This window comes from Oncorhynchus mykiss, chromosome 2 (assembly GCF_013265735.2).
Source record: "Oncorhynchus mykiss isolate Arlee chromosome 2, USDA_OmykA_1.1, whole genome shotgun sequence".
In the NCBI taxonomy this organism is placed as follows: Eukaryota; Metazoa; Chordata; class Actinopteri; order Salmoniformes; family Salmonidae; genus Oncorhynchus; species Oncorhynchus mykiss.
The window spans coordinates 47,156,524-47,179,880 of NC_048566.1; the positions used below are offsets into that span (position 1 = coordinate 47,156,524).

General features: G+C 40.9%; 1 protein-coding gene across 4 annotated transcripts in view; it reads left to right on the top strand.

The window, feature by feature from the left end:
* The window catches only part of cpt1ab (carnitine palmitoyltransferase 1Ab (liver)), a 71,227-nt gene that overhangs the window by 22,309 nt on the left and 25,561 nt on the right, over positions 1-23,357 (top strand). For 3 of the 4 annotated variants that reach the window (XM_036933601.1, XM_036933595.1, XM_036933608.1), the window contains exons 2-7: positions 4,385-4,549; positions 9,318-9,460; positions 11,512-11,683; positions 14,156-14,257; positions 15,106-15,243; positions 15,557-15,634. In XM_036933601.1, coding sequence (XP_036789496.1) covers positions 4,409-4,549; positions 9,318-9,460; positions 11,512-11,683; positions 14,156-14,257; positions 15,106-15,243; positions 15,557-15,634 — 774 coding nt within the window. In that variant the 5' untranslated portion in view covers positions 4,385-4,408. 4 annotated transcript variants of the gene reach the window in all.

The following is a 23,357-nucleotide window of genomic DNA, read 5'->3' on the forward strand; positions in this document are numbered from 1 at the left end:
CTCGAGTCTTTTTGGGTATGACGCTACAAGCTTGGCACACCGGTATTTGGGGAGTTTCTCCCATTCCTCTCTGCAGATCCTCTCAAGCTCTGTCAGGTTGGATGGAGAACGTTGCTGCACAGCTACAGTGCCTTGCGAAAGTATTCGGCCCCCTTGAACTTTGCGACCTTTTGCCACATTTCAGGCTTCAAACATAAAGATATAAAACTGTATTTTTTTGTGAAGAATCAACAACAAGTGGGACACAATCATGAAGTGGAACGACATTTATTGGATATTTCAAACTTTTTTAACAAATCAAAAACTGAAAAATTGGGCGTGCAAAATTATTCAGCCCCTTTACTTTCAGTGCAGCAAACTCTCTCCAGAAGTTCAGTGAGGATCTCTGAATGATCCAATGTTGACCTAAATGATTAATGATGATAAATACAATCCACCTGTGTGTAATCAAGTCTCCGTATAAATGCACCTGCACTGTGATAGTCTCAGAGGTCCGTTAAAAGCGCAGAGAGCATCATGAAGAACAAGGAACACACCAGGCAGGTCCGAGATACTGTTGCGAAGAAGTTTAAAGCCGGATTTGGATACAAAAATATTTCCCAAGCTTTAAACATCCCAAGGAGCACTGTGCAAGCGATAATATTGAAATGGAAGGAGTATCAGACCACTGCAAATCTACCAAGACCTGGCCGTCCCTCTAAACTTTCAGCTCATACAAGGAGAAGACTGATCAGAGATGCAGCCAAGAGGCCCATGATCACTCTGGATGAACTGCAGAGATCTACAGCTGAGGTGGGAGACTCTGTCCATAGGACAACAATCAGTCGTATATTGCACAAATCTGGCCTTTATGGAAGAGTGGCAAGAAGAAAGCCATTTCTTAAAGATATCCATAAAAAGTGTCGTTTAAAGTTTGCCACAAGCCACCTGGGAGACACACCAAACATGTGGAAGAAGGTGCTCTGGTCAGATGAAACCAAAATTGAACTTTTTGGCAACAATGCAAAACGTTATGTTTAGCGTAAAAGCAACACAGCTGAACACACCATCCCCACTGTCAAACATGGTGGTGGCAGCATCATGGTTTGGGCCTGCTTTTCTTCAGCAGGGACAGGGAAGATGGTGAAAATTTATGGGAAGATGGATGGAGCCAAATACAGGACCATTCTGGAAGAAAACCTGATGGAGTCTGCAAAAGACCTGAGACTGGGACGGAGATTTGTCTTCCAACAAGACAATGATCCAAAACATAAAGCAAAATCTACAATGGAATGGTTCAAAAATAAACATATCCAGGTGTTAGAATGGCCAAGTCAAAGTCCAGACCTGAATCCAATCGAGAATCTGTGGAAAGAACTGAAAACTGTTCACAAATGCTCTCCATCTAACCTCACTGAGCTCGAGCTGTTTTGCAAGGAGGAATGGGAAAAAAAGAGACATATCCCAAGCGACTTACAGCTGTAATCGCAGCAAAGGGTGGCGCTACAAAGTATTAACTTAAGGGGGCTGAATAATTTAGCACGCCCAATTTTTCAGTTTTTGATTTGTTAAAAAAGTTTGAAATATCCAATAAATGTCATTCCACTTCATGGTTGTGTCCCACTTGTTGTTGATTCTTCACAAAAAAATTCAGTTTTATATCTTTATGTTTGAAGCCTGAAATGTGGCAAAAGTTCGCAAAGTTCAAGGGGGCCGAATACTTTCGCAAGGCACTGTATTTCAGGTCTCTCCAGAGATGTTTAATCGGGTTTAAGTCCGGACTCTGGCTGGGCCACTCAAGGACGTTCAGAGACTTGTCCCGAAGCCACTCCTGCGTTGTCTTGGCTGTGTGCTTAGGGTCATTGTCCTGATGGAAGGTGAACCTTCGCCCAGTCTGAGGTCTTGAGCGCTCTGGAGTAGGATTTCAACAAGGATCTCTCTGTACTTTGCTCTGTTCATCTTTCCCTCCATCCTGACTAGTCTCCCAGTCCATGCTGCTGAAAAACATCCCCACAGCATGATGCCGCTACCACCATGCTTCACCATAGGGATGGTGCCAGGTTTCACCCAGACATGACACTTGGCATTTAGGCCATTCTTGGTTTCATTAGACCAGAGAATCTTGTTTCTCATGGTCTGAGAGTCTTTAAGTGCCTTTTGGCAAACTCTAAGTGGGCTGTCAATTGCTTTTTACTGAGGAATGGCTTCCGTCTGGCCACTCTACCATAAAGGCCTGATTGGTGGAGTGCTGCAGAGATGGTTGTCCTTCAGGAAGTTTCGCCCCATCTCCACAGAGGAACCCTAGAGCTTTTTCAGTGCCCTGACCAAGGCCATTCTCCCCCGATTGCTCAGTATGGCCAGGTGGCCAGTTCTAGGAAGAGTCTTTGTGGTTCCAAACTTCTTCCATTTAAGATTGATGGGGGCCACTGTGTTATTTTTTTATTTAACTAGACAAGTCAGTTAATAATAATTCTTATTTACCGCCCTATGGGACTCCCAATCACGGCCTGTTGTGAACCAGCCTGGATTCGAACCGGGGTATCTGTAGTGCAGTGCCTTAGACCGTTGCGCCACTTGGGACCTTCAATGCTGCAGAATTGCTTTGGTACCCTTCCCCAGCCCTGTGCCTCAACACAATCCTGTCTCGGAACTCTATGGACAATTCCTTCAACCTCATGGCTTGGTGTTTGCTCTGACATGCACTGTCAAATGTGGGACCTTATATAGACAGGTGTGTGCCTTTCTGAATCATGTCCCATCAATTGAATTTACCACAAGTGGACTCCATTCAAGTTGTAGAAACATCTCAAGGATGATCAATGGAAACAGGATACACATGAGCTAAGTTTCAAGTCTCACAGCAAAGGGTCTGAATACTTATGTAAATGAGGTATTTCTTTCTTCTATTTCTAGTAAATTTGCTAAATATTCTAAACCTGATCGCATTGTCATTATGGGGTATTGTGTGTAGATTGCTGAGGAATTTGTATGTATTTAATCCATTTTAGAATAAGGCTGTAATGTAACAAAATGTGGAAAAAGTCAAGGGGTCTGAATACTTTCCAAAGGCACTGTAGTCTTCTAGACTGAGATTCCACCTCTTGTTGGGGATTAAAAAGAGTGAGGCTGTGTCTCAAATGGCACCCGATTCCCTATTGGGCACCTACAGGGGTCTGGTCAAAAGTAGGTCATCAGGGTTCCCCAACTGACTGAGACTGAGATTCCACCCATGGGCAAATCAACTCCAAGTGATATACGTTTTGGGTGGACCGTTTAGACATTACAGCACTTTTTGTACAGAGTCCCACCATTTTAGGGGACCAAAGGTTCCATATTCCTAGCGCACAATGATTACATAAAGCTTGTGATTCTACAAACTTGTTGGATGCATTTGCTGTTTGTTTTAAGTGTGCTTCAGATTATTTTGTGCTCAATTGACATCAATTTGATCATGTGGGCTGATGTCATTCTTTGTTGTGTATAATTATTTATCTCTATTGTACCATTTTGTAAACTCTAGATACTGTAACAATAATGTATGGTGTTATTTTGGAGTCACTTTTATTGTAAATAAGAATAGGACATGTTGCTAAACGCTTCTATATTGTGAATGCTACCATGATTATGGACAGTCCTGAATTAATCATGAATAATGATGAATGAGAAGGTTAGATGCAGAAATATCATACCCCTAGGACATTCTAAGCTCTCATCATTGCAATAACAGGGGAGGTTAGCATTTGTTTGGGGGGGACTATGTACACAAAGTGCTCCCAAACCATCTCAATTAGGCTGAGGTTGGGTGATTGTGGAGGCCAGGTCATCTGATGCAGCACTCCATCACTCTCCTTCTTGGTTAAATAGCCCTTACACAGCCTGGAGAGCAGCTCACAGATCACTGCACCTGTACATACTGTAGCTCATCTGTAAATATCCCATCCAATCTACCTCATCCCCATACTGTATTTATTTATTTATCTTGCTCCTTTGCACCCCAGTATCTCTACTTGCACATTCATCTTCTGCACACCCTACCATTCCAGTGTTGAATTACTATATTGTAATTACTTCGCCACCATGGCCTGTTTATTGCCTTACCTCCCTTATCTTACCTCATTTGCACATGCTGTTTATAGATTTTTCTGTATTATTGATTGTATGTTTGTTTATTCCATGTGTAACTCTGTGTTGTTGTTTGTGTCGAACTGCTTTGCTTTATCTTGGCCAGGTCGCAGTTGTAAATGAGAACTTGTTTTCAACTAGCCTACCTGATTAAATAAAGGTGAAATACAAATAAAATAAATAAAAGAGGTCTTCTAACCTCAATGGTACTTCCAGGTTAAATAAAAGGGAAAAATAACTAATCCTATCGATGTGTCATGTCCCCTCCTCCCTCTCTCCTCAGTGACCCTGTACAGCAGCAGTCACCATGGCAGAAGCTCACCAGGCCGTGGCCTTTCAGTTCACTGTCGGGCCTGATGGCATTGACATGCAGCTGTGCCATGAGGCCCTGCGCCAGATATACCTCTCAGGCAAGCACTCCTGGAAGAAGAGGTTCATACGCTTCAAGGTGAGAGTGCGCAATTAACTAATTAGCCAATTCAGGCTAATCAGGGCTCAAGACTAACTTTTTCCCCAGGTGGGGAATGCCACTAACATTTTCTCAAAAATGTAGTCACTCCGTCACGTGATAAGAGAACATTTGTAATAATTGTAAGTCATTACAGTGCTACTGAGTTTGTGTGATTCTAAAAAAATTAAAATTAAATGTTTCATCAAATATGTCCAAGCAGGAATGCATGACACAATATATTTTGATGTGCAACCTAAACCAGATTGTCATGAATTGTGGGTTGACAATTATTATTTTGTTGGTATATTTTACTCTCAAAATAGGGCCCATGAATTTATGAGATATTTTGTAGATAGATAGATAGATAGATATATTCAGTAGAGATTGATATATTTTTTGTGTATTAATATCACAAAGGCTAATTTGAGGCTAATTCACCATCTGAGGAAGTGGAAACTTAACTTAGCTAGATCACTAAATATAATATTCTGCTGGTTAGCAATGTAATTGATTCATTTAACAGTAAATTTAAAAAACTTGGCAGCACACTACCCAATGATGTCTATATAGGCCTATGCAATCACCACGAATGGCAGATGCGCGCTTCTGCGTTCCGTATACAGTATATCAATGCCATATGCTACCACTTCGGTAAAAAAATTGTGCTATAACACTCAATATTGAGAGATGAGAAGAAAATGGAATCTATGGGAACTTTGGTATTTGATACTTGAATAACTTAAAAATATATATATTCATCTATAGTATAAAAATGTGATATCTGTGTCCATATTGACCTTGAGTTTCTACTGGATAGACCATATGGTTTAAGAGAAAATACACTAATTACTGAAAAAAGCATCTAATCAACAATGGCATTATTTGAAATTAACTATGCAACTCTTCCAACTATTGACTTTTTTCACAACTGCCACTAGTTTGGCGCTAAAACAAAGAAATAGTCAAATAAATAAAAGTGTGTAAAAAATAAATAATATAAAGGATATTTCATGCAGAAACTCTCATACTGTATTAAACGCCAATGGTATTCTCTAAGTTGATGGTTAATAATAATAATAATAATTTTATACAGCTTTGTCATTAGAGTGTTTATTTTAAAATCATATTTGATTATTTTATATATTGTACATGTGATAAGGCCACACAGAGGGCAAGCAATAATTACAGACACCTCTGATAATCTGAAGTACCCCAAAGGGCCACCAGACGTCTTCTGATAAATTACAGAAAATACTTGAAAGTTAGCAAAATTCTGGTAGTTTACTGGTCAAATTCAGAAGTTTCCAGTAATATACCCTCCCTTTGCAACCCTATGCTTACCTGTTCCCGAAAAAAGAGGAAACAGGTAAGCCTAAGGACTTTTTGCCGTAAGTCCGCATTCTAGGAGGCCATTGCAATCAATATTGGGGAAAGAGGATACCTAGTCAATTTCACAACTGAATGCATTCAAACAAAATGTATCTTCCGCATTTAACCCAACCCCTCTGAATCTGGGAGGTCTGGAAGGCTGCCTTAATCTACGTCCACGTCATCAGTGCCAAGGGAAAAGTTGTTGGGGGTTAACTGCCTTGTTCAAGGGCAGAACAGCAGATTTTTCAACCTTGCTGGCTCGGGAATTCGAACCAGCGTCCTTTCAGTTGCTGGCCCAACGCTCTTAATCGCTAGGCTAACTGCGAGAGGAAGTGAGAGTGGCTCGCTTGCCAGTGAAACAGGCAAAGAGACAGGGCAGACACTTCCATTGCAAGAATCAGGATATTGCACTTCACTGTTTGCTCAAGTCACGGTTTAAAAAATATTTAAGTTTTGAGTCAAGTGATTAGCTAGAATTTGCAGCCTTCACTGATGCCACCATGTAACTCATACATCCTAGTCAAAGGGATGTAAAATGCGACTAAATGGTCACACCCTGGAGCCCTGGGCCTAATTAATCACTCACTCACTCACTCACTCACTCACTCACTCACTAACTGCTTGATGATTGATTGTGAGTGTCACTGAGTGTAATGGGAGAAATTCAGCCTCATGACAAATGGAAAGGAATAAGTGACAGGCCTAGTATGAAAAAAAAATCATTAAGAGGCTGTAAATTGACTGTTTGCTGACCCTTAGTTGAATCTTTATTAGTTTGAGATACAGCAATAGTTATCTTTGTCAACTTACTACTGAACCGTAATGGCCCACACATAAGTACACGTCAGTGTTAGTGGATGTTTCCATTCTTTACAGTATGCGGGCGTTTCACCTTATCCGTTTGCAAAGCACACTCTTGAGTCATTAAAAACCCACTCTCTACATAGCAGCCTACAAAGTTTGCTGTGTAATGTTGAATGTGATAATGCTGAATTGTATTTACAGTTGAAGTCGGAAGTTTACATACACTTACGTTGGAATCATTAATACTTTTCAACCACTCCACAAATTTCTTGTTAACAAACTATAGTTTTGGCAAGCCGGTTAGGACATCAACTTTGTGCTTGACACAAGTCATTTTTCCAACAATTGTTTACAGACAGATTATTTCACTTATAATTCACTGTATCACAATTCCAGTGGGTCAGAAGTATACATACACTAAGTTGAATGTGGGGTTGCAAGTTCAAATCCCTGAGCTGACAAGGTACAAATCTGTCGTTCTGCCCCTGAACAGGCAGTTAACCCACTGTTCCTAGGCCGTCATTGAAAATAAGAATTTGTCCTTAACTGACTTGCCTAGTTAAATAAAATAAAAAACCAGCTTGGAAAATGCCAGAAAATTATGTCTAGCTTCTGGGTAATTGAGTAGCTTCTGGGAAATTTTAGTCAATTGAAGGAACTTGTGGATGTATTTTAAAGCCTACCTTCAAACTCAGTGCCTCTTTGTTTGACCATGGGAAAATCAAAATAAATCAGCCAAGACCTCAGAAAAACATTTGTAGACCTCCACAAGTCTGGTTCATCCTTGGGAGCAATTTCCAAACGCCTGTAGGTACCACGTTCATCTGTACAAACAATAGTACGCAAGTATAAACACCATGGGACCACGCAGCCGTCACACCGCTCAGGAAGGAGACACCTTCTGTCTCCTAGAGATGAATGTACTTTGGTGCAAAAAGTACAAATCAATCCCAGAACTACAGCAAAGGTCCTTGTGAAGATGCTGGAGGAAACAGTTACAGAAGTATCTTTATCCACAGTAAAATGTGTCCTATATCGACATAACCTGATAGGCAGCTCAGCAAGGAAGAAGCCACTGCTCCAAAACCGCCATAAAAAAGCCAGACTACAGTTTGCAACTGCACATAAGGACAAAGATCATACTTTTTGGAGAAATGTCCTCTGGTCTGATGAAACAAATATAGAACTGTTTGGCCATAATGACCATCGTTATGTTTGGAGGAAAAAGGGGGGGCTTGTAAGCCGAAGAACACCAACCCAACCGTGAAGCACAGGGCTGGCAGCATCATGTTGTGGGGGTGCTTTGCTGCAGGAGAGACTGGTGCACTTCACAAAATAGATGGCTTCATGAGGTAGGAAAATTGAAGCAACATCTCAAGCCATCAGTTAAATCTTGGTCGCAAATGGGTCTTCCAAATGGACAATGACTCCAAGCATACTTCCAACATTGTGGCAAAATGGCTTAAGGACAACAAAGTCAAGGTACTGGAGTGGCCATCACAATGCCTTGACTTCAATACCATAGAAAATTTGTGGGCAGAAATGAAAAAGCGTGTGCGAGCAAGGAGGCCTACAAACCAGACTCAGTTACACCAGCTCTGTCAGGAGGAATGGGCCAAATTTCACTCAACTTATTGTGGGAAGCTTGTGGAAGGCTACCTGAAATGTTTGACCCTGTCACTCCCTGGTCTTAGTATTTTGTGTTTTCTTTATTATTTTTGGTCAGGCCAGGGTGTGACATGGGTTATTTATGTGGTGTGATTTGTCTTGGGGTTTTTGTAGGTTATGGGATTGTGGTATAGTAGAGTTGTCTAGGTAAGTCTATGTTTGCCTAGAGTGGTTCTCAATCAGAGGCAGGTGTTTATCGTCTCTGATTGGGAACCATATTTAGGCAGCCATATTCTTTGAGTGTTTCGTGGGTGATTGTTCCTGTCTCTGTGTTTGTTTGCACCAGATAGGGCTGTTTAGGTTTTTCATGTTACGTTTATTGGTTTGTATTGTTCGTTATTATCTTTATTAAAGATGTATCGCGATAACCAAGCTGCATTTTGGTCCTCCTCTCCTTCGACACAAGAAAACCTTAACAGACCCAAGTTAAACAATTAAAGGCAATGCTTCCAAATCCTAATTAAGTGTATGTAAACTTCTGACCCACTGAGAATGTGACGAAATAAATACAATCTGAAATAAATAATTCTCTCTACTATTATTCAGACATTTCATATTCTTAAAATAAAGTGTTGATCCTTATTGAACTAAGACAGGGAATTTCTACTGGGATTAAATGTCAGGAATTGTGAAAAACTATATTTGTTTTTGGTTAAGGTGTATGTAAACCTCTGACTTCAACGCTACGTTGCCCATTTTTACTTGATTCGAGATCTGTTGCCAAACCTCATGCCAACAACAACCATAGTTGACTACATATAGCACAAACAGATCTGGGACCAGGCTTATTTTAACCAGGATATGCTTATACAGTAGTTCCCTTCGGCCCCAATGTAAATGTGATTTTATGCCAATGAAATGCTCTTTGTTCTCCCCTACCCTACCGCCCTTTTAATCCTGCCTATATTCCTTCCCTCCATAGAACGGGGTCATGACAGGCGTGTACCCAGGCAGCCCGTCTGGGTTTTTGGTGGTGGTGGTGAGTTACATGTCGGGCACTAAATATGCCCAACTAGACCCCTCCCTGGGACTCATCACCAAACTGGGCACCCACATACCCATCAGGTAATGGTAGTAGTAGGGCACTACCATCTAATAATAACCCTGTCCATCATCCAAATCACTGTGTCTGTTTTCAAGGACAGATGTCTCTGCGTAACACTTTCTCAACCACCCCAGCTGTCAAAACTGGGTGAAATGATGTTGTTACAACCGGAAACTAGTTCAAATGACATTATTATGATGTAATTTCAACCATTTTTTGCCTGCTGGGACTATGAACTCTATGAACCACCTATGTGTTATTATGCATTATGTATACATGAATAAATATGTTTATTAATTTTTATGCACTGTTCAAGAAAGATTAGTATAACTGCAACCAGGTGAACGGGGTTCCTTACTAATTAGTGATTTTAATTAATCAATCAAGTACAAGGGAGGAGCGAAAATACCCGCAGACACTCGGCCTTCCATGGAATGAGTTTGACACGTGATGCACAGTAACTGTGTTACAAGCAGTAGAGTTAAACCAGAGAGGGAGGTCACTCAGGCCTCCCTCCACCTGCTCTTCATGCCATTACCTAAACTGACATGGATTAACAGACCTATTCATTCTGGGATGGTTCTCTGGAAAGCTTTGGAATGGGTTGGAAGTCGTTTCCGACCAACCCTGGTTCTGAAGAGCTATTTGGAGTACAGGTTTTTACATTTTAATCCAGCATTATGGCTCTTGATGGCTCAGTTGGTTGAAACATGGTGCTTAGAACACTATATGTGTGTGTTTGCTTCCCACATGGTCCACACACTGAATATATTCTAACACACACACACACAATTGAACCAATTCATTCATCATCAAGAGACATGTGTGTTAGTCAGTGCTGAGCTAGCCAAAACGCTCTCTAGGAGTAGTGTTGGGGACCACTGTGTCAGAGAGATATTCACCTGTCTCACCATTTTCACAACCAAGAGTGCATGTACTCACCCAGTTCCCATGTTGGTGACATCTCCCTCGTGTCAGAGTTGAGTCCAGTGGTCAAAAAATATTGTTAAACCCCCGATATGGTTCACCTATAGATCTGACATCCATAGTCACACACTGAACATTTATTCCTTCAGGCCCTAATATGTGTGTTTGCATAACATTGTGCTAGTGTTGTCACAGTACAGTATCACAATACTTGATTTTCCATGACAAAAAATAAAGCAAGAAGCAGATTTAACTATGGTCCTTTTGAAAACCTGTTTTATACCAAATATTTTGTGCTATAGCTTAGAAAGTAAACAAATACATTTGGGTGACAGCATAAGACTGTTAGTTTTCAACACCTAGCTGTTATAGGGAAGCAAGATCTCAAGCCTAATTTATTCCACTACAGATAAAATGTATCATCTTCATCAATCATATTATTGAAATTAGATTTTCACTCTGGCCAGATTTGAAACATGGTAATTTTTAGGCGGTTTCATTGCCTGATGTTGTCATGTCTGCAGGTGCATGTTTATTTTGACCATCAATTAGACTATTCACTTAGCAATGCCCTCCAACCAATGGATGTGAAGGGTTCCACACCCAGGGCTCCATGACCCCTCCTCTTTAATCCCTGTGTCCTTGTCACGTGCAGAGGACAATTTATCGCATGCATTAGTGCTTTGATATTTGACCTTCTCTCTTTCTCTATTTTTCTCTCGCTATTTCTCTCCATTTCTCTCTCTCTATTTCTCTTTCTCTCTTTTACTCTCTTTCTCTCTCTCTCTCTCTAGTGGGTATATAAGGTTGTGTTCATTAGAATTCACGTAACAAAAATGAATATTTCTTATTGGACAACTCTTATTGGAATGCCCCCCTGTTTCACTATGTTTCTGACCATTTCCTTCCGTTTCATGCCAACCATGTCAGGCAGCTTCTGACCCTGTCTCAATTCAATATATTTTCAATTCAAAGGCTTTATTGTTATGGAAAATGTTAGCACATATATTGCAAAGAAAGCTTATAGAAACATTAAATCTTTGTTGACGGAAATACATAATAAGAAACATATAATACTCAATGAACAATAGTGATTACCAGGACAACACTGTAATGATGTGTCTCTCTCTCTCTACCTGTGCAGTCCGTACATGTCGGAGGACAGCCAGCGGGTGGTGGGTGGGGTGCTGGTGGGCACAGGCCTGTGGGTCACCATCATCTTCATCATGAGGAATGCCCTCAAGTGCCTGCTGTCGTGGCACGGCTGGATGTACAACCGCCACGGATCTGTCTCCTGGGGCACTCGACTCTGGATAGTGAGTTACAGTTACTATGTCATCAATGCACACATGGGCCCTCTGGAACTGTTGTTTGTCTGAAATGTTCAGAACTATACTAGGAACATAATTGTTACTTGTTGAGGTGTTTCATCACAAATAGTCTAGTTACGTTTGAGTCAGGTGTAGGTACCTTAGATACCAAATAAATACCTTCACTATGTTCCATTTTAACCCATCTAGGCCTAAGCTTTGATTCTCTGTGCAGTAAACCTTTGTTAAAACGTTGACATTCCTTCTAAGTCTTACTTGTTTTGATTCTTGAGAACTAGGACGGTTTGCTGTTAGAATAGATCACATCAAGAACCCAACTAGCTTCTGCTTTTAAAAAAAATATATATTTTCATTTTACCCACTTTTTTGATCTTGTCTCATCGCTGCAACTCCCCAACGGGCTCAGGAGAGGCGAAGATTGAGTCACGCGTCCGCCATACCGCGCTTCTTAACACCAGCCCGCTTAAACCGGAAGCCAGCTGTACCAATGTGGCAGAAGAAACACTGTTCAACTCATGACCGAGGTCAGCTTGCAGGCGGCCAACCTGCCACAAAGAGTCGCTAGAGCGCGATGAGCCAAGTAAAGGTCTCCCCTAACCCGGACGATGCTGGGCCAATTGTGCGCCACCCAATGGGACTCCCGGCTACAGGCGGTTCTGACACAGCCTGGGATCAAACCAGGGACTGTAGTGACGCCTCAAGTACTGTGATGGAGTGCAGTAGACCGCTGCGCCACTCGGGAGGCCGCTTTGCCACTTTTTGACCTCATACTAGTTATCTCGAGCACCATAAGTTTCTACATACAGCACTTGTCAAAATGTTTGACACACCTATTCATTCAAGTGTTTTTCTTTATTTGTTACTATTTTCTATTTTATGGAATAGTGAAGACATCAACACAATGAAATAACACATATGGATTCATGTAGTAACAAAAAAGGATTGATTTTATATTTGAGATTCTTCAAAGTAGCCACCCTTTGCCACAGGATGACAGCTTTGCACACTCTTGTCATTCTCTCAACCAGCTTCATGAGGTAGTCACCTGGAATGCATTTCAATTAACAGGTGTGACTTGTTAAAAGTTAATTTGTGGAATTTCTTTCCTTCTTAATGCGTTTGTGCCACTACTAAAGGACAACAGTAAGAAGAAGAGACTTGCTTGGGCCAAGAAACACGAGCAATGGACATTAGAACGGTGGAAATCAGTCCTTTGAGTCCAAATTTTAGATTTTTGGTTTCAACCGCAGTGTCTTTGTGAGATGCAGAGTAGGTGAACAGATGATCTCCGCATGTGTAGTTCCCAGCGTGAATCATGGAGGAGGAGGAGTGTGATGGTGTGGGGATGCTTTGCTGGTGACATTGTCTGTGATTTATTTTGAATTCAAGGCACACTTAACCAGCATGGCTACCACAGCATTCTGCAGCGATACGCCATCCCATATGGTTTGCGCTTAGTGGGACTATCATTTGTTTTTCAACAGGACAATGACCCAAAACACACCTACAGGCTGTGTAAGGGCTATTTGACCAAGAAGGAGAGTGATGGAGTGCTGCATCAGATGACCTGGCCTCCACAATCACCCGACCTCAACCCAATTGAGATGGTTTGGGATGAGTTGGACCACAGAGTGAAGGAAAAGCAGCCAACAGGACTGTTGGGAAATCATTCCAGGTGAAGCTGGTTGAGAGAATGCCAAGAGTGTGCAAACCTGTCATCAAGGCAAAGGGTGGCTACTTTAAAGAATATAAAATATATTATTGGTAACTACTATGTGTTATTTCATAGTTTTGATGTCTTCACTATTATTCTACAATGTAGAAAATTGCAAAAATAAGGAAAAACCCTTGAATGAGAAGGTGTGTCCAACCTTTTGACATGTACTGTATGAATATGAGCTTAAAAAGTGGTGAAGTGCCCCTTTAATTGCTAGCGTGTCTTCACACAATTCTGAGTATGAATCATGTCATTTCTATGCTGTCCAAACACACCGCGTATTAGTCATGCCTTTTAACCTTTGTTTCCTTCTCCTGTAGCTAAATGTGTTCTAACGTGCATTGGTCTCAACAGTCTGACATCAAACCACACATGCCTAGAGATGCATTGTAAAGTTTTCTGCTAGAGCAGTAGTAAAGAGTAGATCCATAATTAAAAAAAACGCTTGATTTGCTATAAAACTAAAAGTGATGAGGCTGGAGGAACGTAACCAGTCTCAAATTCATTAGTATAACCTTTGAATTCATTAGTATATAGCCTTTCATCATTATTTATTGATAAAAATTGTTGTAAAGATCACAAATTATGCCTTTAACACCACTCTTTTCTTGTAGATTGTTCTCATGAACTTTGCCTTACATATGGTATCCAGGTTGTGAGGTAAATCAGAAAGGCTAATTTTACTCTTTACCCCTCCACTCCTTTCACCCTCCCCTCTTCTACTCTGCTGTCGCTCACAGTTATTTGTCAAGTTGTTCTCTGGCAGGAAGCCAATGCTGTACAGCTTCCAGAGTTCGCTGCCACGGCTGCCCGTCCCCCCGGTCAAGGACACCTGCAGGAGGGTGGGTTCATCCTCTGATGACTTCATATCCTCTGATATCATGTCCTGCGACGTCATATCAGTTGCTTAGATTACTGGCCTCTATGAGGACACCCCCACATTGCATTCGAAGGAGTTGCTGTTACTCTGAAGCTAAATTGATAGTCAGATATTTGGGAAATTGTTAATCACAGATTCACATAAGTGTAAGGAATTTCCATCAAGTAATCTGTAACCATAGGCTGACAACTCAGAGGACGCAATAAGACTGCTCTCTTTGCACCACAGTCAGTATGTCAATAAAGCGCCATCCTTTCAAAGGATAGTTCACTCAAAAGCGATAATTTAGTATTTTCTTCATTAGTCCACTGTTAATACAATTCCTTTTTTTTTGCGTGTCAGCAGTCAAGTTTTCAAGCGAGGCCGCTTTCAGTATAGAGCAAAAACTGCGTTGATGTGTTTTGCATATGATGAAAATTTGATTTTGGGATTGTATTAACAGTGGACTAATGAACAGAATACTAAAATATTCTTATGGCTTTACAAGCAAAAGCAATGATTATGGCCCGTTATGGGGATGATACTTGACACTAGGGTTAGGTTACACAAAAAGGCGATTGTGGAAAGAGGAGAGGAAAAGAAGCTTTGCATCCAGCCATCGTTCTCTTCTCGTCCTGGTTGAATGCATTCAGTTGTGCAACTGGCTAGGTATCCTCTTTCCCTTCCCTTTCCTGAGACCGTGTTGCCAAAGGGAGTAACTGTTCAACTGGCAACCATACCACCCTCCTCACAAAACAACAGAAAACATGAAATAATGATGTGGTTGAATTTAATCATTGCACCCTTCCATTCTCTGTGTGTGTCCTCCAGTACTTGGAGTCAGCTCGTCCGTTGATGGATGACGAGCAGTATGTGAGGATGGAGGGGCTGGCAGGGGAATTTGAGAAGAACCTGGGCCCCAGACTACAGTGGTACCTCAAGCTCAAGTCCTGGTGGGCCTCCAACTATGTGAGTCTCTCTGTACCTCCTCCTTGATATATGGGTTATACACATTCTAATGCTGTTTAATGTAGGGTAATGACTCACTGAATAATCTCTCTATATATATAAATAGAATGTTATTTATCCTAGGGCAGACTGTATTCATCATGACACAGGGCTTTATTTCGTTCTATATCTTTCCCCTTTTTTTCATATATCTCTTTCGCTCTGTCTCTGTCTCTCTCTCTCTCTCTCTCTCTCTCTCTCTCTCTCTCTCTCTCACTCTTTCTCTGTCTGTCTTTGTCTCTCTCTCTCTCTTCATTCTCTCTCTCTCTCCCAGGTCAGTGATTGGTGGGAAGAGTACATCTACCTCCGAGGTCGTGGGCCCATCATGGTCAACAGTAACTACTACGCCATGGTAAGACATCTCTCACCTAGCAGTGGGTTGTGTGAGATTCCCTTCTAAAAGTGTTTTTAATGGTGAATTTACCCAAGAAAATGTGTTTATTGACCATATTGAACCTGTCTGAATGTGAGTATGCTGTGACTCAGTATCCCAGTGCTGTATTTGTGAGTATAGACAGACAGAATGTAGGAGACACGACAGAGCTGTAGTTATTTGTATGGAGCCTTGTCCACTCTTCTATATCTGTTGGGCAGGAGGTTTCACATGCTCATCACAAGGCACTCTATGTCTTACGAAATGTAATGGATGAATGGTTTGTGCCTCTTGAGTTCCCGTCTCCAAATTGTTACCCTAAACTAACCTATTTCACAGGGCCGTGCCTATGTTCGTTCTTAGATCTGTTGTAATTCATTTTTTGTTATATTCTTTACATATTATTTTGCAATTTTTTTGGTTATTCACTTGGTATTCTCCCCAAACGTAAGCTCTGTCGCTGAGCTAGGTGACATTTCCAATTTGTTTCTTGTTTTGATTAACGTGTCCGAGGAAGAGATTAACTGATAGACTGCTGCTAGATTAGGGTGTTTAGACGTCTGTCTCTTATTTTGATTAGCATGTCTCAACTCTATTCAAATGGGCAACCATAAGCAAGATTATGTCCTGTAAGTCTTCCATAAACTTTGACCCAATAACTGATCTACCACGTCTGCTTAAAGGGATTCCTCACCTAAATTACAATGTTTTATGTTATGGTTCCTTTCACTGAACGTGATTTCATGGGCTAGGAGAGATTGGGATCCATACTTCCCAGAGTTTGTAAACATAGCGCCACAGCCACTATTCACTAACATTAGTGTTGATGACCAAAAAACTAACAGTTCAGTAAGCATGAAAATTAAGAAACAGGGAGGGACTACCTGGACTTGTTCAGTAAAAAATGCAAATGGTCTTTTTCCTTCATTTAACCAGAGAACTCACATTGAGGTTTACATATTTTTCAAGTGAACCCTATATATATATATATATATATATATATATATATATATATATATATATAGGGTTCACTTGAAAAATATCCAACATTAATATATATATATATATATATATATATATATATATATATATATATATATATATATATATATATATATATATATATATATATATATATATATATATATATATATATATATATATATTCTTTATTAAACTAGGCAAGCCAGTTAAGAACACATTCTTATTTTCAATAATGGCTCCTCTGTCCTCCACTCATTACCTGTATTAATGACACCTGTTTGAACTTGTTGTCAGTATAAAAGACACTTGTCCACAACCTCAAACAGTCACACTCCAAACTCCACTATGGCCAAGACCAAACAGCTGTCAAAGGACACCAGAAACAAAATTGTAGACCTGCACCAGGCTGGGAAGACTGAATCTGCAATAGGTAAGCAGCTTGGTTTGAAGAAATCAACTGTGGGAGCAATTATTAGGAAATGGAAGACATACAAGACCACTGATAATCTCCCTCGATCTGGGGCTCCACGCAAGATCTTACCCGTGGGGTCAAAATGATCTCAAGAACGGTGAGCAAAAATCCCAGAACTACACGGGGGGAACTAGTGAATGACCTGCAGAGAGCTGGGATCAAAGTAACAAAGCCTACCATCAGTAACACACTATGCCGCCATGGACTCAAATCCTGCAGTGCCAGACGTGTCCCCCTGCTTAAGCCAGTACATGTCCAGGCCCGTCTGAAGTTTGCTAGAGAGCATTTGGATGATCCAGAAGAAGATTGGGAGAATGTCATATGGTCAGATGAAACCAAAATATAACTTTTTGGTAAAAACTCAACTCGTCGTGTTTGGAGGACAAAGAATACCGAGTTGCATCCATACCTACTGTGAAGCATGGGGGTGGAAACATCATGCTTTGGGGCTGTTGTTCTGCAAAGGGACCAGGACGACTGATCCGTGTAAAGGAAAGAATGAATGGGGCCATGTATCGTGAGATTTTGAGTGAAAACCTCCTTCCATCAGCAAGGGCATTGAAGATGAAACGTGGCTGGGTCTTTCAGCATGACAATGATCCCAAACACACCGCCCGGGCAACGAAGGAGTGGCTTCGTAAGAAGCATTTCAAGGTCCTGGAGTGGCCTAGCCAGTCTCCAGATCTCAACCCCATAGAAAATCTTTGGAGTGAGTTGAAAGTCCGTGTTGCCCAACAACAGCCCCAAAACATCACTGCTCTAGAGGAGATCTGCATGGAGGAATGGGCCAAAATACCAGCAACAGTGTGTGAAAACCTTGTGAAGACTTGCAGAAAACGTTTGACCTCTGTCATTGCCAACAAAGGGTATATAACAAAGTATTGAGATAAACTTTTGTAATTGACCAAATACTTATTTTCCACCATAATTTGCAAATAAATTAATAAAAAATCCTACAATGTGATTTTCTGGATTTTTTTTCTCATTTTGTCTGTCATAGTTGAAGTGTACCTATGATGAAAATTACAGGCCTCTCTCATCTTTTTAAGTGGGAGAACTTGCACAATTGGTGGCTAACTAAATACTTTTTTGCCCCACTGTATATCTATTTATCCCTGCCTTTCTAAGGTCTTTGAAAGCCCACTGACCATTTCGAAACTCGCCGTACCTTCTCCGCTATGCAATCTGGTTTCAGAGCTGGTCATGGGTGCACCTCAGCCACGCTCAAGGTAAACGATATCATAACTGCCATCGATAAGAGACATTACTGTGCAGCCGTATTCATCGACCTGGCTTAGGCTTTCGACTCTGTTAATCACAACATTCTTATTGGCAGATTCAACAACCTTGGTGTCTCAAATGATTGCCTCCCTTGGTTCACTAACTACTTCTCCGATAGAGTTCATTATGTCAAATCAGAGGTCATTGTCCGGACCTCTGGCAGTCTCTATGGTGTTGCCACAGGGTTCAATTCTCAGGCTCACTCTCCTCTCTGTATACATTAATGATGTCGCTCTCGCTGCTGGTGATTCTTTGATCCACCTCTACACAGACGACACCATTCTGTATACCTCTGGCCCTTCTTTGGACACTGTGTTAACTAACCTCCAGACGAGCTTCAATGCCATACAACTCTCCTTCCGTGGCCTCCAACTGCTCTTAAATGCAAGTGAAACTAAATGCATGCTCTTCAACCAATCGCTGCCCACACCTGCCCGCCCGTTCAGCATCACTACTCTGGACGGTTCTGACTTAGAATATGTGGACAACTACAAATACCTAGGTGTCTAGTTAGACTGTAAACTCTCCTTCCAGACTCACATTAAACATATCCAATCCAAAATTAAATATAGAACCGGCTTCCTATTTCGCAACAAAACATCCTTCACTCATGCTGCCAAACATACCCTCATAAAACTGACCATCCTACCGATCCTCGACTTCGGCAATGTCATTTACAAAATAGCCTCCAACACTCTACTCAACAAATTGGATGCAGTCTATCACAGTGCCATCCGTTTTGTCTCCAAAGCCCCATATACTACCCACCACTGCGACCTGTATGCTTTCGTTGGCTGGCCCTCGCTTCATACTCGTCGCCAAACCCACTGGCTCCAGGTCATCTACAAGTCTCTGCTTGGTAAAGCCCCGCCTTATCTCAGCTCGCTGGTCACCATAACAGCACCCACCCGTAGCATGCGCTCCAGCAGGTATATCTCACTGGTCACCCCCAAAGCCAATTCTTCCTTTGGCCGCCTCTCCTTCCAGTTCTCTGCTGCCAATGACTGGAACAAACTGCAAAAATCTCTTAAGCTGGAGACTCTTACCTCCCTCCCTTATCTTCTTTGGGGTGGGGGGCAGTATTGGGTAGCTTGGATGATAAACGTGCCCAAATTAAGCTGCCTGCTACTCAGCCGTAAAAGCTAGAATATGCATATAATTAATTTGGATAGAAAACGCTCTGAAGTTGAAAAACTGTTTGAATGATGTCTGTGAGTATAACAGAACTCATATGGCAGGCAAAAATCTGAGAAAAAAATCCAACCAGGAAGTGGGAAATCTGAGGTTTGTAGTTTTTCAACTCAGCCCCCATTGAAGATACAGTGGGATATTAGTTATGTTTCACTTCCCAAGGCTTCCACTAGATGTCAACAGTATTTACAAACTGTTTTGCGGATTCTACTCTAAAGGAGGGGCTCATAAGAGCTCTTTGAGTGAGTGGTCTGGCAGAGTGCCACAGCCTCTGATGAAGACCATCAAAGGTTAGGGATTCATTTTATCTCTATTTCTGATTTTTGTGACTCCTCCCTTTGGCTGGAAACATGGCTGTGTTTTTCTGTGGCTTGGTGGTGACCTTTGTGACCTTTGTGGTGCTTTCGCTGTAAATCCTTTTTGAAATCAGACACTGTGGCTGGATTAACGAGAATATTATCTTTAAAATGGTGTAAAATACTTGTATGCTTGAGGAATTTTAATAATGAGATTTTTTATTTATTTTTATTTGTCGCCCTGCACTTTCACTGGCTGTTGCGGGGATTGAACCCCAGTCCTACACAGGTTATCCTACCTCATTTGCACATGCTGTATATAGATTTTTCTACTGTATTATTGATTGTATGTTTGTTTATTCCATGTGTAACTCTGTGTTGTTGTATGTGTCGAACTGCTTTGCTTTATCTTGGCCAGGTCGCTGTTGCAAATGAGTACTTGTTCTCAACTAGCATACCTGGTTAACCTTTCTGATCTCCCCATCCCGGATCCGGGATCGTGAATACAGACTCAAGCTCATTACCATAACGCAACGTTAACTATTCATGAAAATCGCAAATTAAATGAAATAAATATGCTAGCTCTCAAGCTTAGCCTTTTGTTAACAACACTGTCATCTCAGATTTTCAAAATATGCTTCTCAACCATTGCAAAACAAGCATTTGTGTAACAGTATTGATGGCTAACGTAGCATTTAGCATAGCATTTAGCATTAGCATTCAGCTGGCAACATTTACACAAAAAAACAGAAAAGCATTCAAATAAAATAATTTACCTTTGAAGAACTTCAGATGTTTTCAATGAGGAGACTCTCAGATAGCAAATGTTCAGTTTTTCCTGAAAGATTATTTGTTTAGGACAAATCGCTCCGTTTTCTGCGTCACGTTTAGCTACGAAAAAACCCCTGTATCCAGGATTGTGTAAATCTATCAGCAAGCTCATTAGCATAACACAACGTTAACTATTCATGAAAATGGCTAATGAAATTAAATTAATCCATTTGCTCTCAAGCTTAGCCTTTTGTTAACAACACTGTCATCTCAGATTTTCAAAATATGCTTTTGAACCATAGCTAAACAAGCATTTGTGTAAGAGTATTGATAGCCTAGCATTGCATTAAGCCTAGCATTCAGCATGCAACATTTTCCACAAAAAAACATAAAAGCATTCAAATAAAATGATTTACCATTGAAGAACTTCAGATGTTTTCAATGAGGAGACTCTGTTAGATAGCAAATGTTCCGTTTTTACAAAAAATATTATTTGTGTCGACTAATCACTCCGTTTTGTTCATCACGTTTGGGTAAGGAAAAAAAAAAAAAAAAAAAAAAAACATTAAAACGCGAACTTTTTTCCAAATTAACTCCATAATATCGACAGAAACATGGCAAACGATGTTTAGAATCAATCCTCAAGGTGTTTTTCACATATCTATCAACGATAAAATCCATAGTGGCAGTTTACTTTCAATTCTGAAGAAATGGAACGCACATGGACTTACTGATTACGCACACAGGACACCGGGCGGGACACCAGGTAAATGTATGTCTCTTATGGTCAATCTTCCAATGATATGCCTACAAACACGTCACAATGCTGCAGACACCTCGGGGAATATACAGAAAGCGCAGGCTCATTCCTGGCGCATTCACAGCCATATAAGGAGACATTGGAACACAGCGCCTTCAGAATCTGGGGCATGTATGAAACATCATCTTGGTTTCGCCTGTTGCATTAGTTCTGGGGCACGCACAGATAATATCTTTGCAGTTTTGGAGACGTCAGAGTTGTGTCTTTCCAAGGCTGTCAATTCCATGCATAGTCGAGCATCTTTTCGTTACAAAATATTGCGCTTAAAACGGGCACGTCTTTTTATCCAATAATGACACAGCGCCCCTATAGGTTCAAGAGGTTAAATAAAGGTGAAATAAAATAAAGTAAAAATAAATATTTAGGTGTCTATAATTCAACAGCCAAGTTAGGCAAGATGGAAGTTTAGGAAGTAGGGCCTTGTATACAAAAAGGGAGTAATGTAGATATCTACGGGTCTTTATCAAAGTCCAGCCAACATTTTTACACAGGATGCAGTGACGAGTATCAAACTGTCACCTGTAACAAAACAAAGGGCACTATGGCCAATGGCATCCAAGGTTTAAGAGTAGTAGCAGCTGCACTTTGAAAAATCATTTCACCATAATCAAGAACAGGTTAAAACGGTTGACTGAATATTCTGCTTCCTACTGCTTAGAAAAAGGCACAATCTGTTTCTGTAGAAAAAGACAACTTTAAATCTTAGTTGGTTAACCAGAGGGAGCCAAAGATCGAGACAGGAGAGAGGCAGGACACAGTAGTCACAGTGGGTAGGCCTGTTGTAGGGTTTAATGGTGCTGCATTCAGACATGTTTGAAATTGGGGTCACATTCTTATCCATTAGTTCAGCGCCGGTCTAAATTAAGCAAGGGGACAGACGTCTTGTAACTGGCACAATTCACAACATACATGTTTACCAGCTACTCACACAAATTACCTAGCAAACATGAGCCCTTGGCAAGGTGGGCACGGGATATCCCACACAAAGCCCACACCAGCCCAACATGGGCTAGCCCACGCCAGCCCAACACAGGCTAGCCCACACCAAGCCTACATTAGCCCAACACGGGCCAGCCTTCAACAGCCCAACACAGAATAGGCCACACCAAGCCCACATCAGCTCAACATGGGCCATCCTACACCAGCTAGCCCATTACAGGCTAGCCCATTACAGGCTAGCCTGTGCAGAAATTGTTAGATTACTTGTTAGATATTACTGTACTGTCGGAACTAGAAGCACAAGCATTTCGCTACACTCGCATTAACATCTGCTAATCACGTGTATGTGACCAATAAATTGATTTGATTTGACCAAGCCCAAACCAAGCCCAGAACAGGCTAGACCACACTATTTGAATATTTGTGGGTGTGGTTTGAGCACAGTTCATTTTGTGCAACCATTACTGAGAGTGTCGTTCCAGTTTCTCCTATGTTGTGTCATGCCTAAAACAAGATCATCCTCTACACAAGATGATCTTCTACACCGAAGTCTTTTAAAATACTTAAATAAGTCAACGTGTCATGAGTTTCTCTTGAACAATAAGATGATCTTCTACACTGAAGTCTTTTAAAATACTTAAATAAGTCAACGTGTCATGCGTTTCTCTTGAACAATAAGATGATCTTCTACACTGAAGTCTTTTAAAATACTTAAATAAGTCAACGTGTCATGAGTTTCTCTTGAACAATAAGATGATATTCTACACTGAAGTCTTTTAAAATACTTAAATAAGTCAATGTGTCATGAGTTTTTCTTGAACAACAATTGCAACAATTCCAATGATTTTACAGTTCATATAATGAAATCAGTCAATTTAAATACATTTATAAGGCCCTAATCTATGGATTATATCATGGGTGGGCATGGGAAGGCATAGGTTCTCCTAC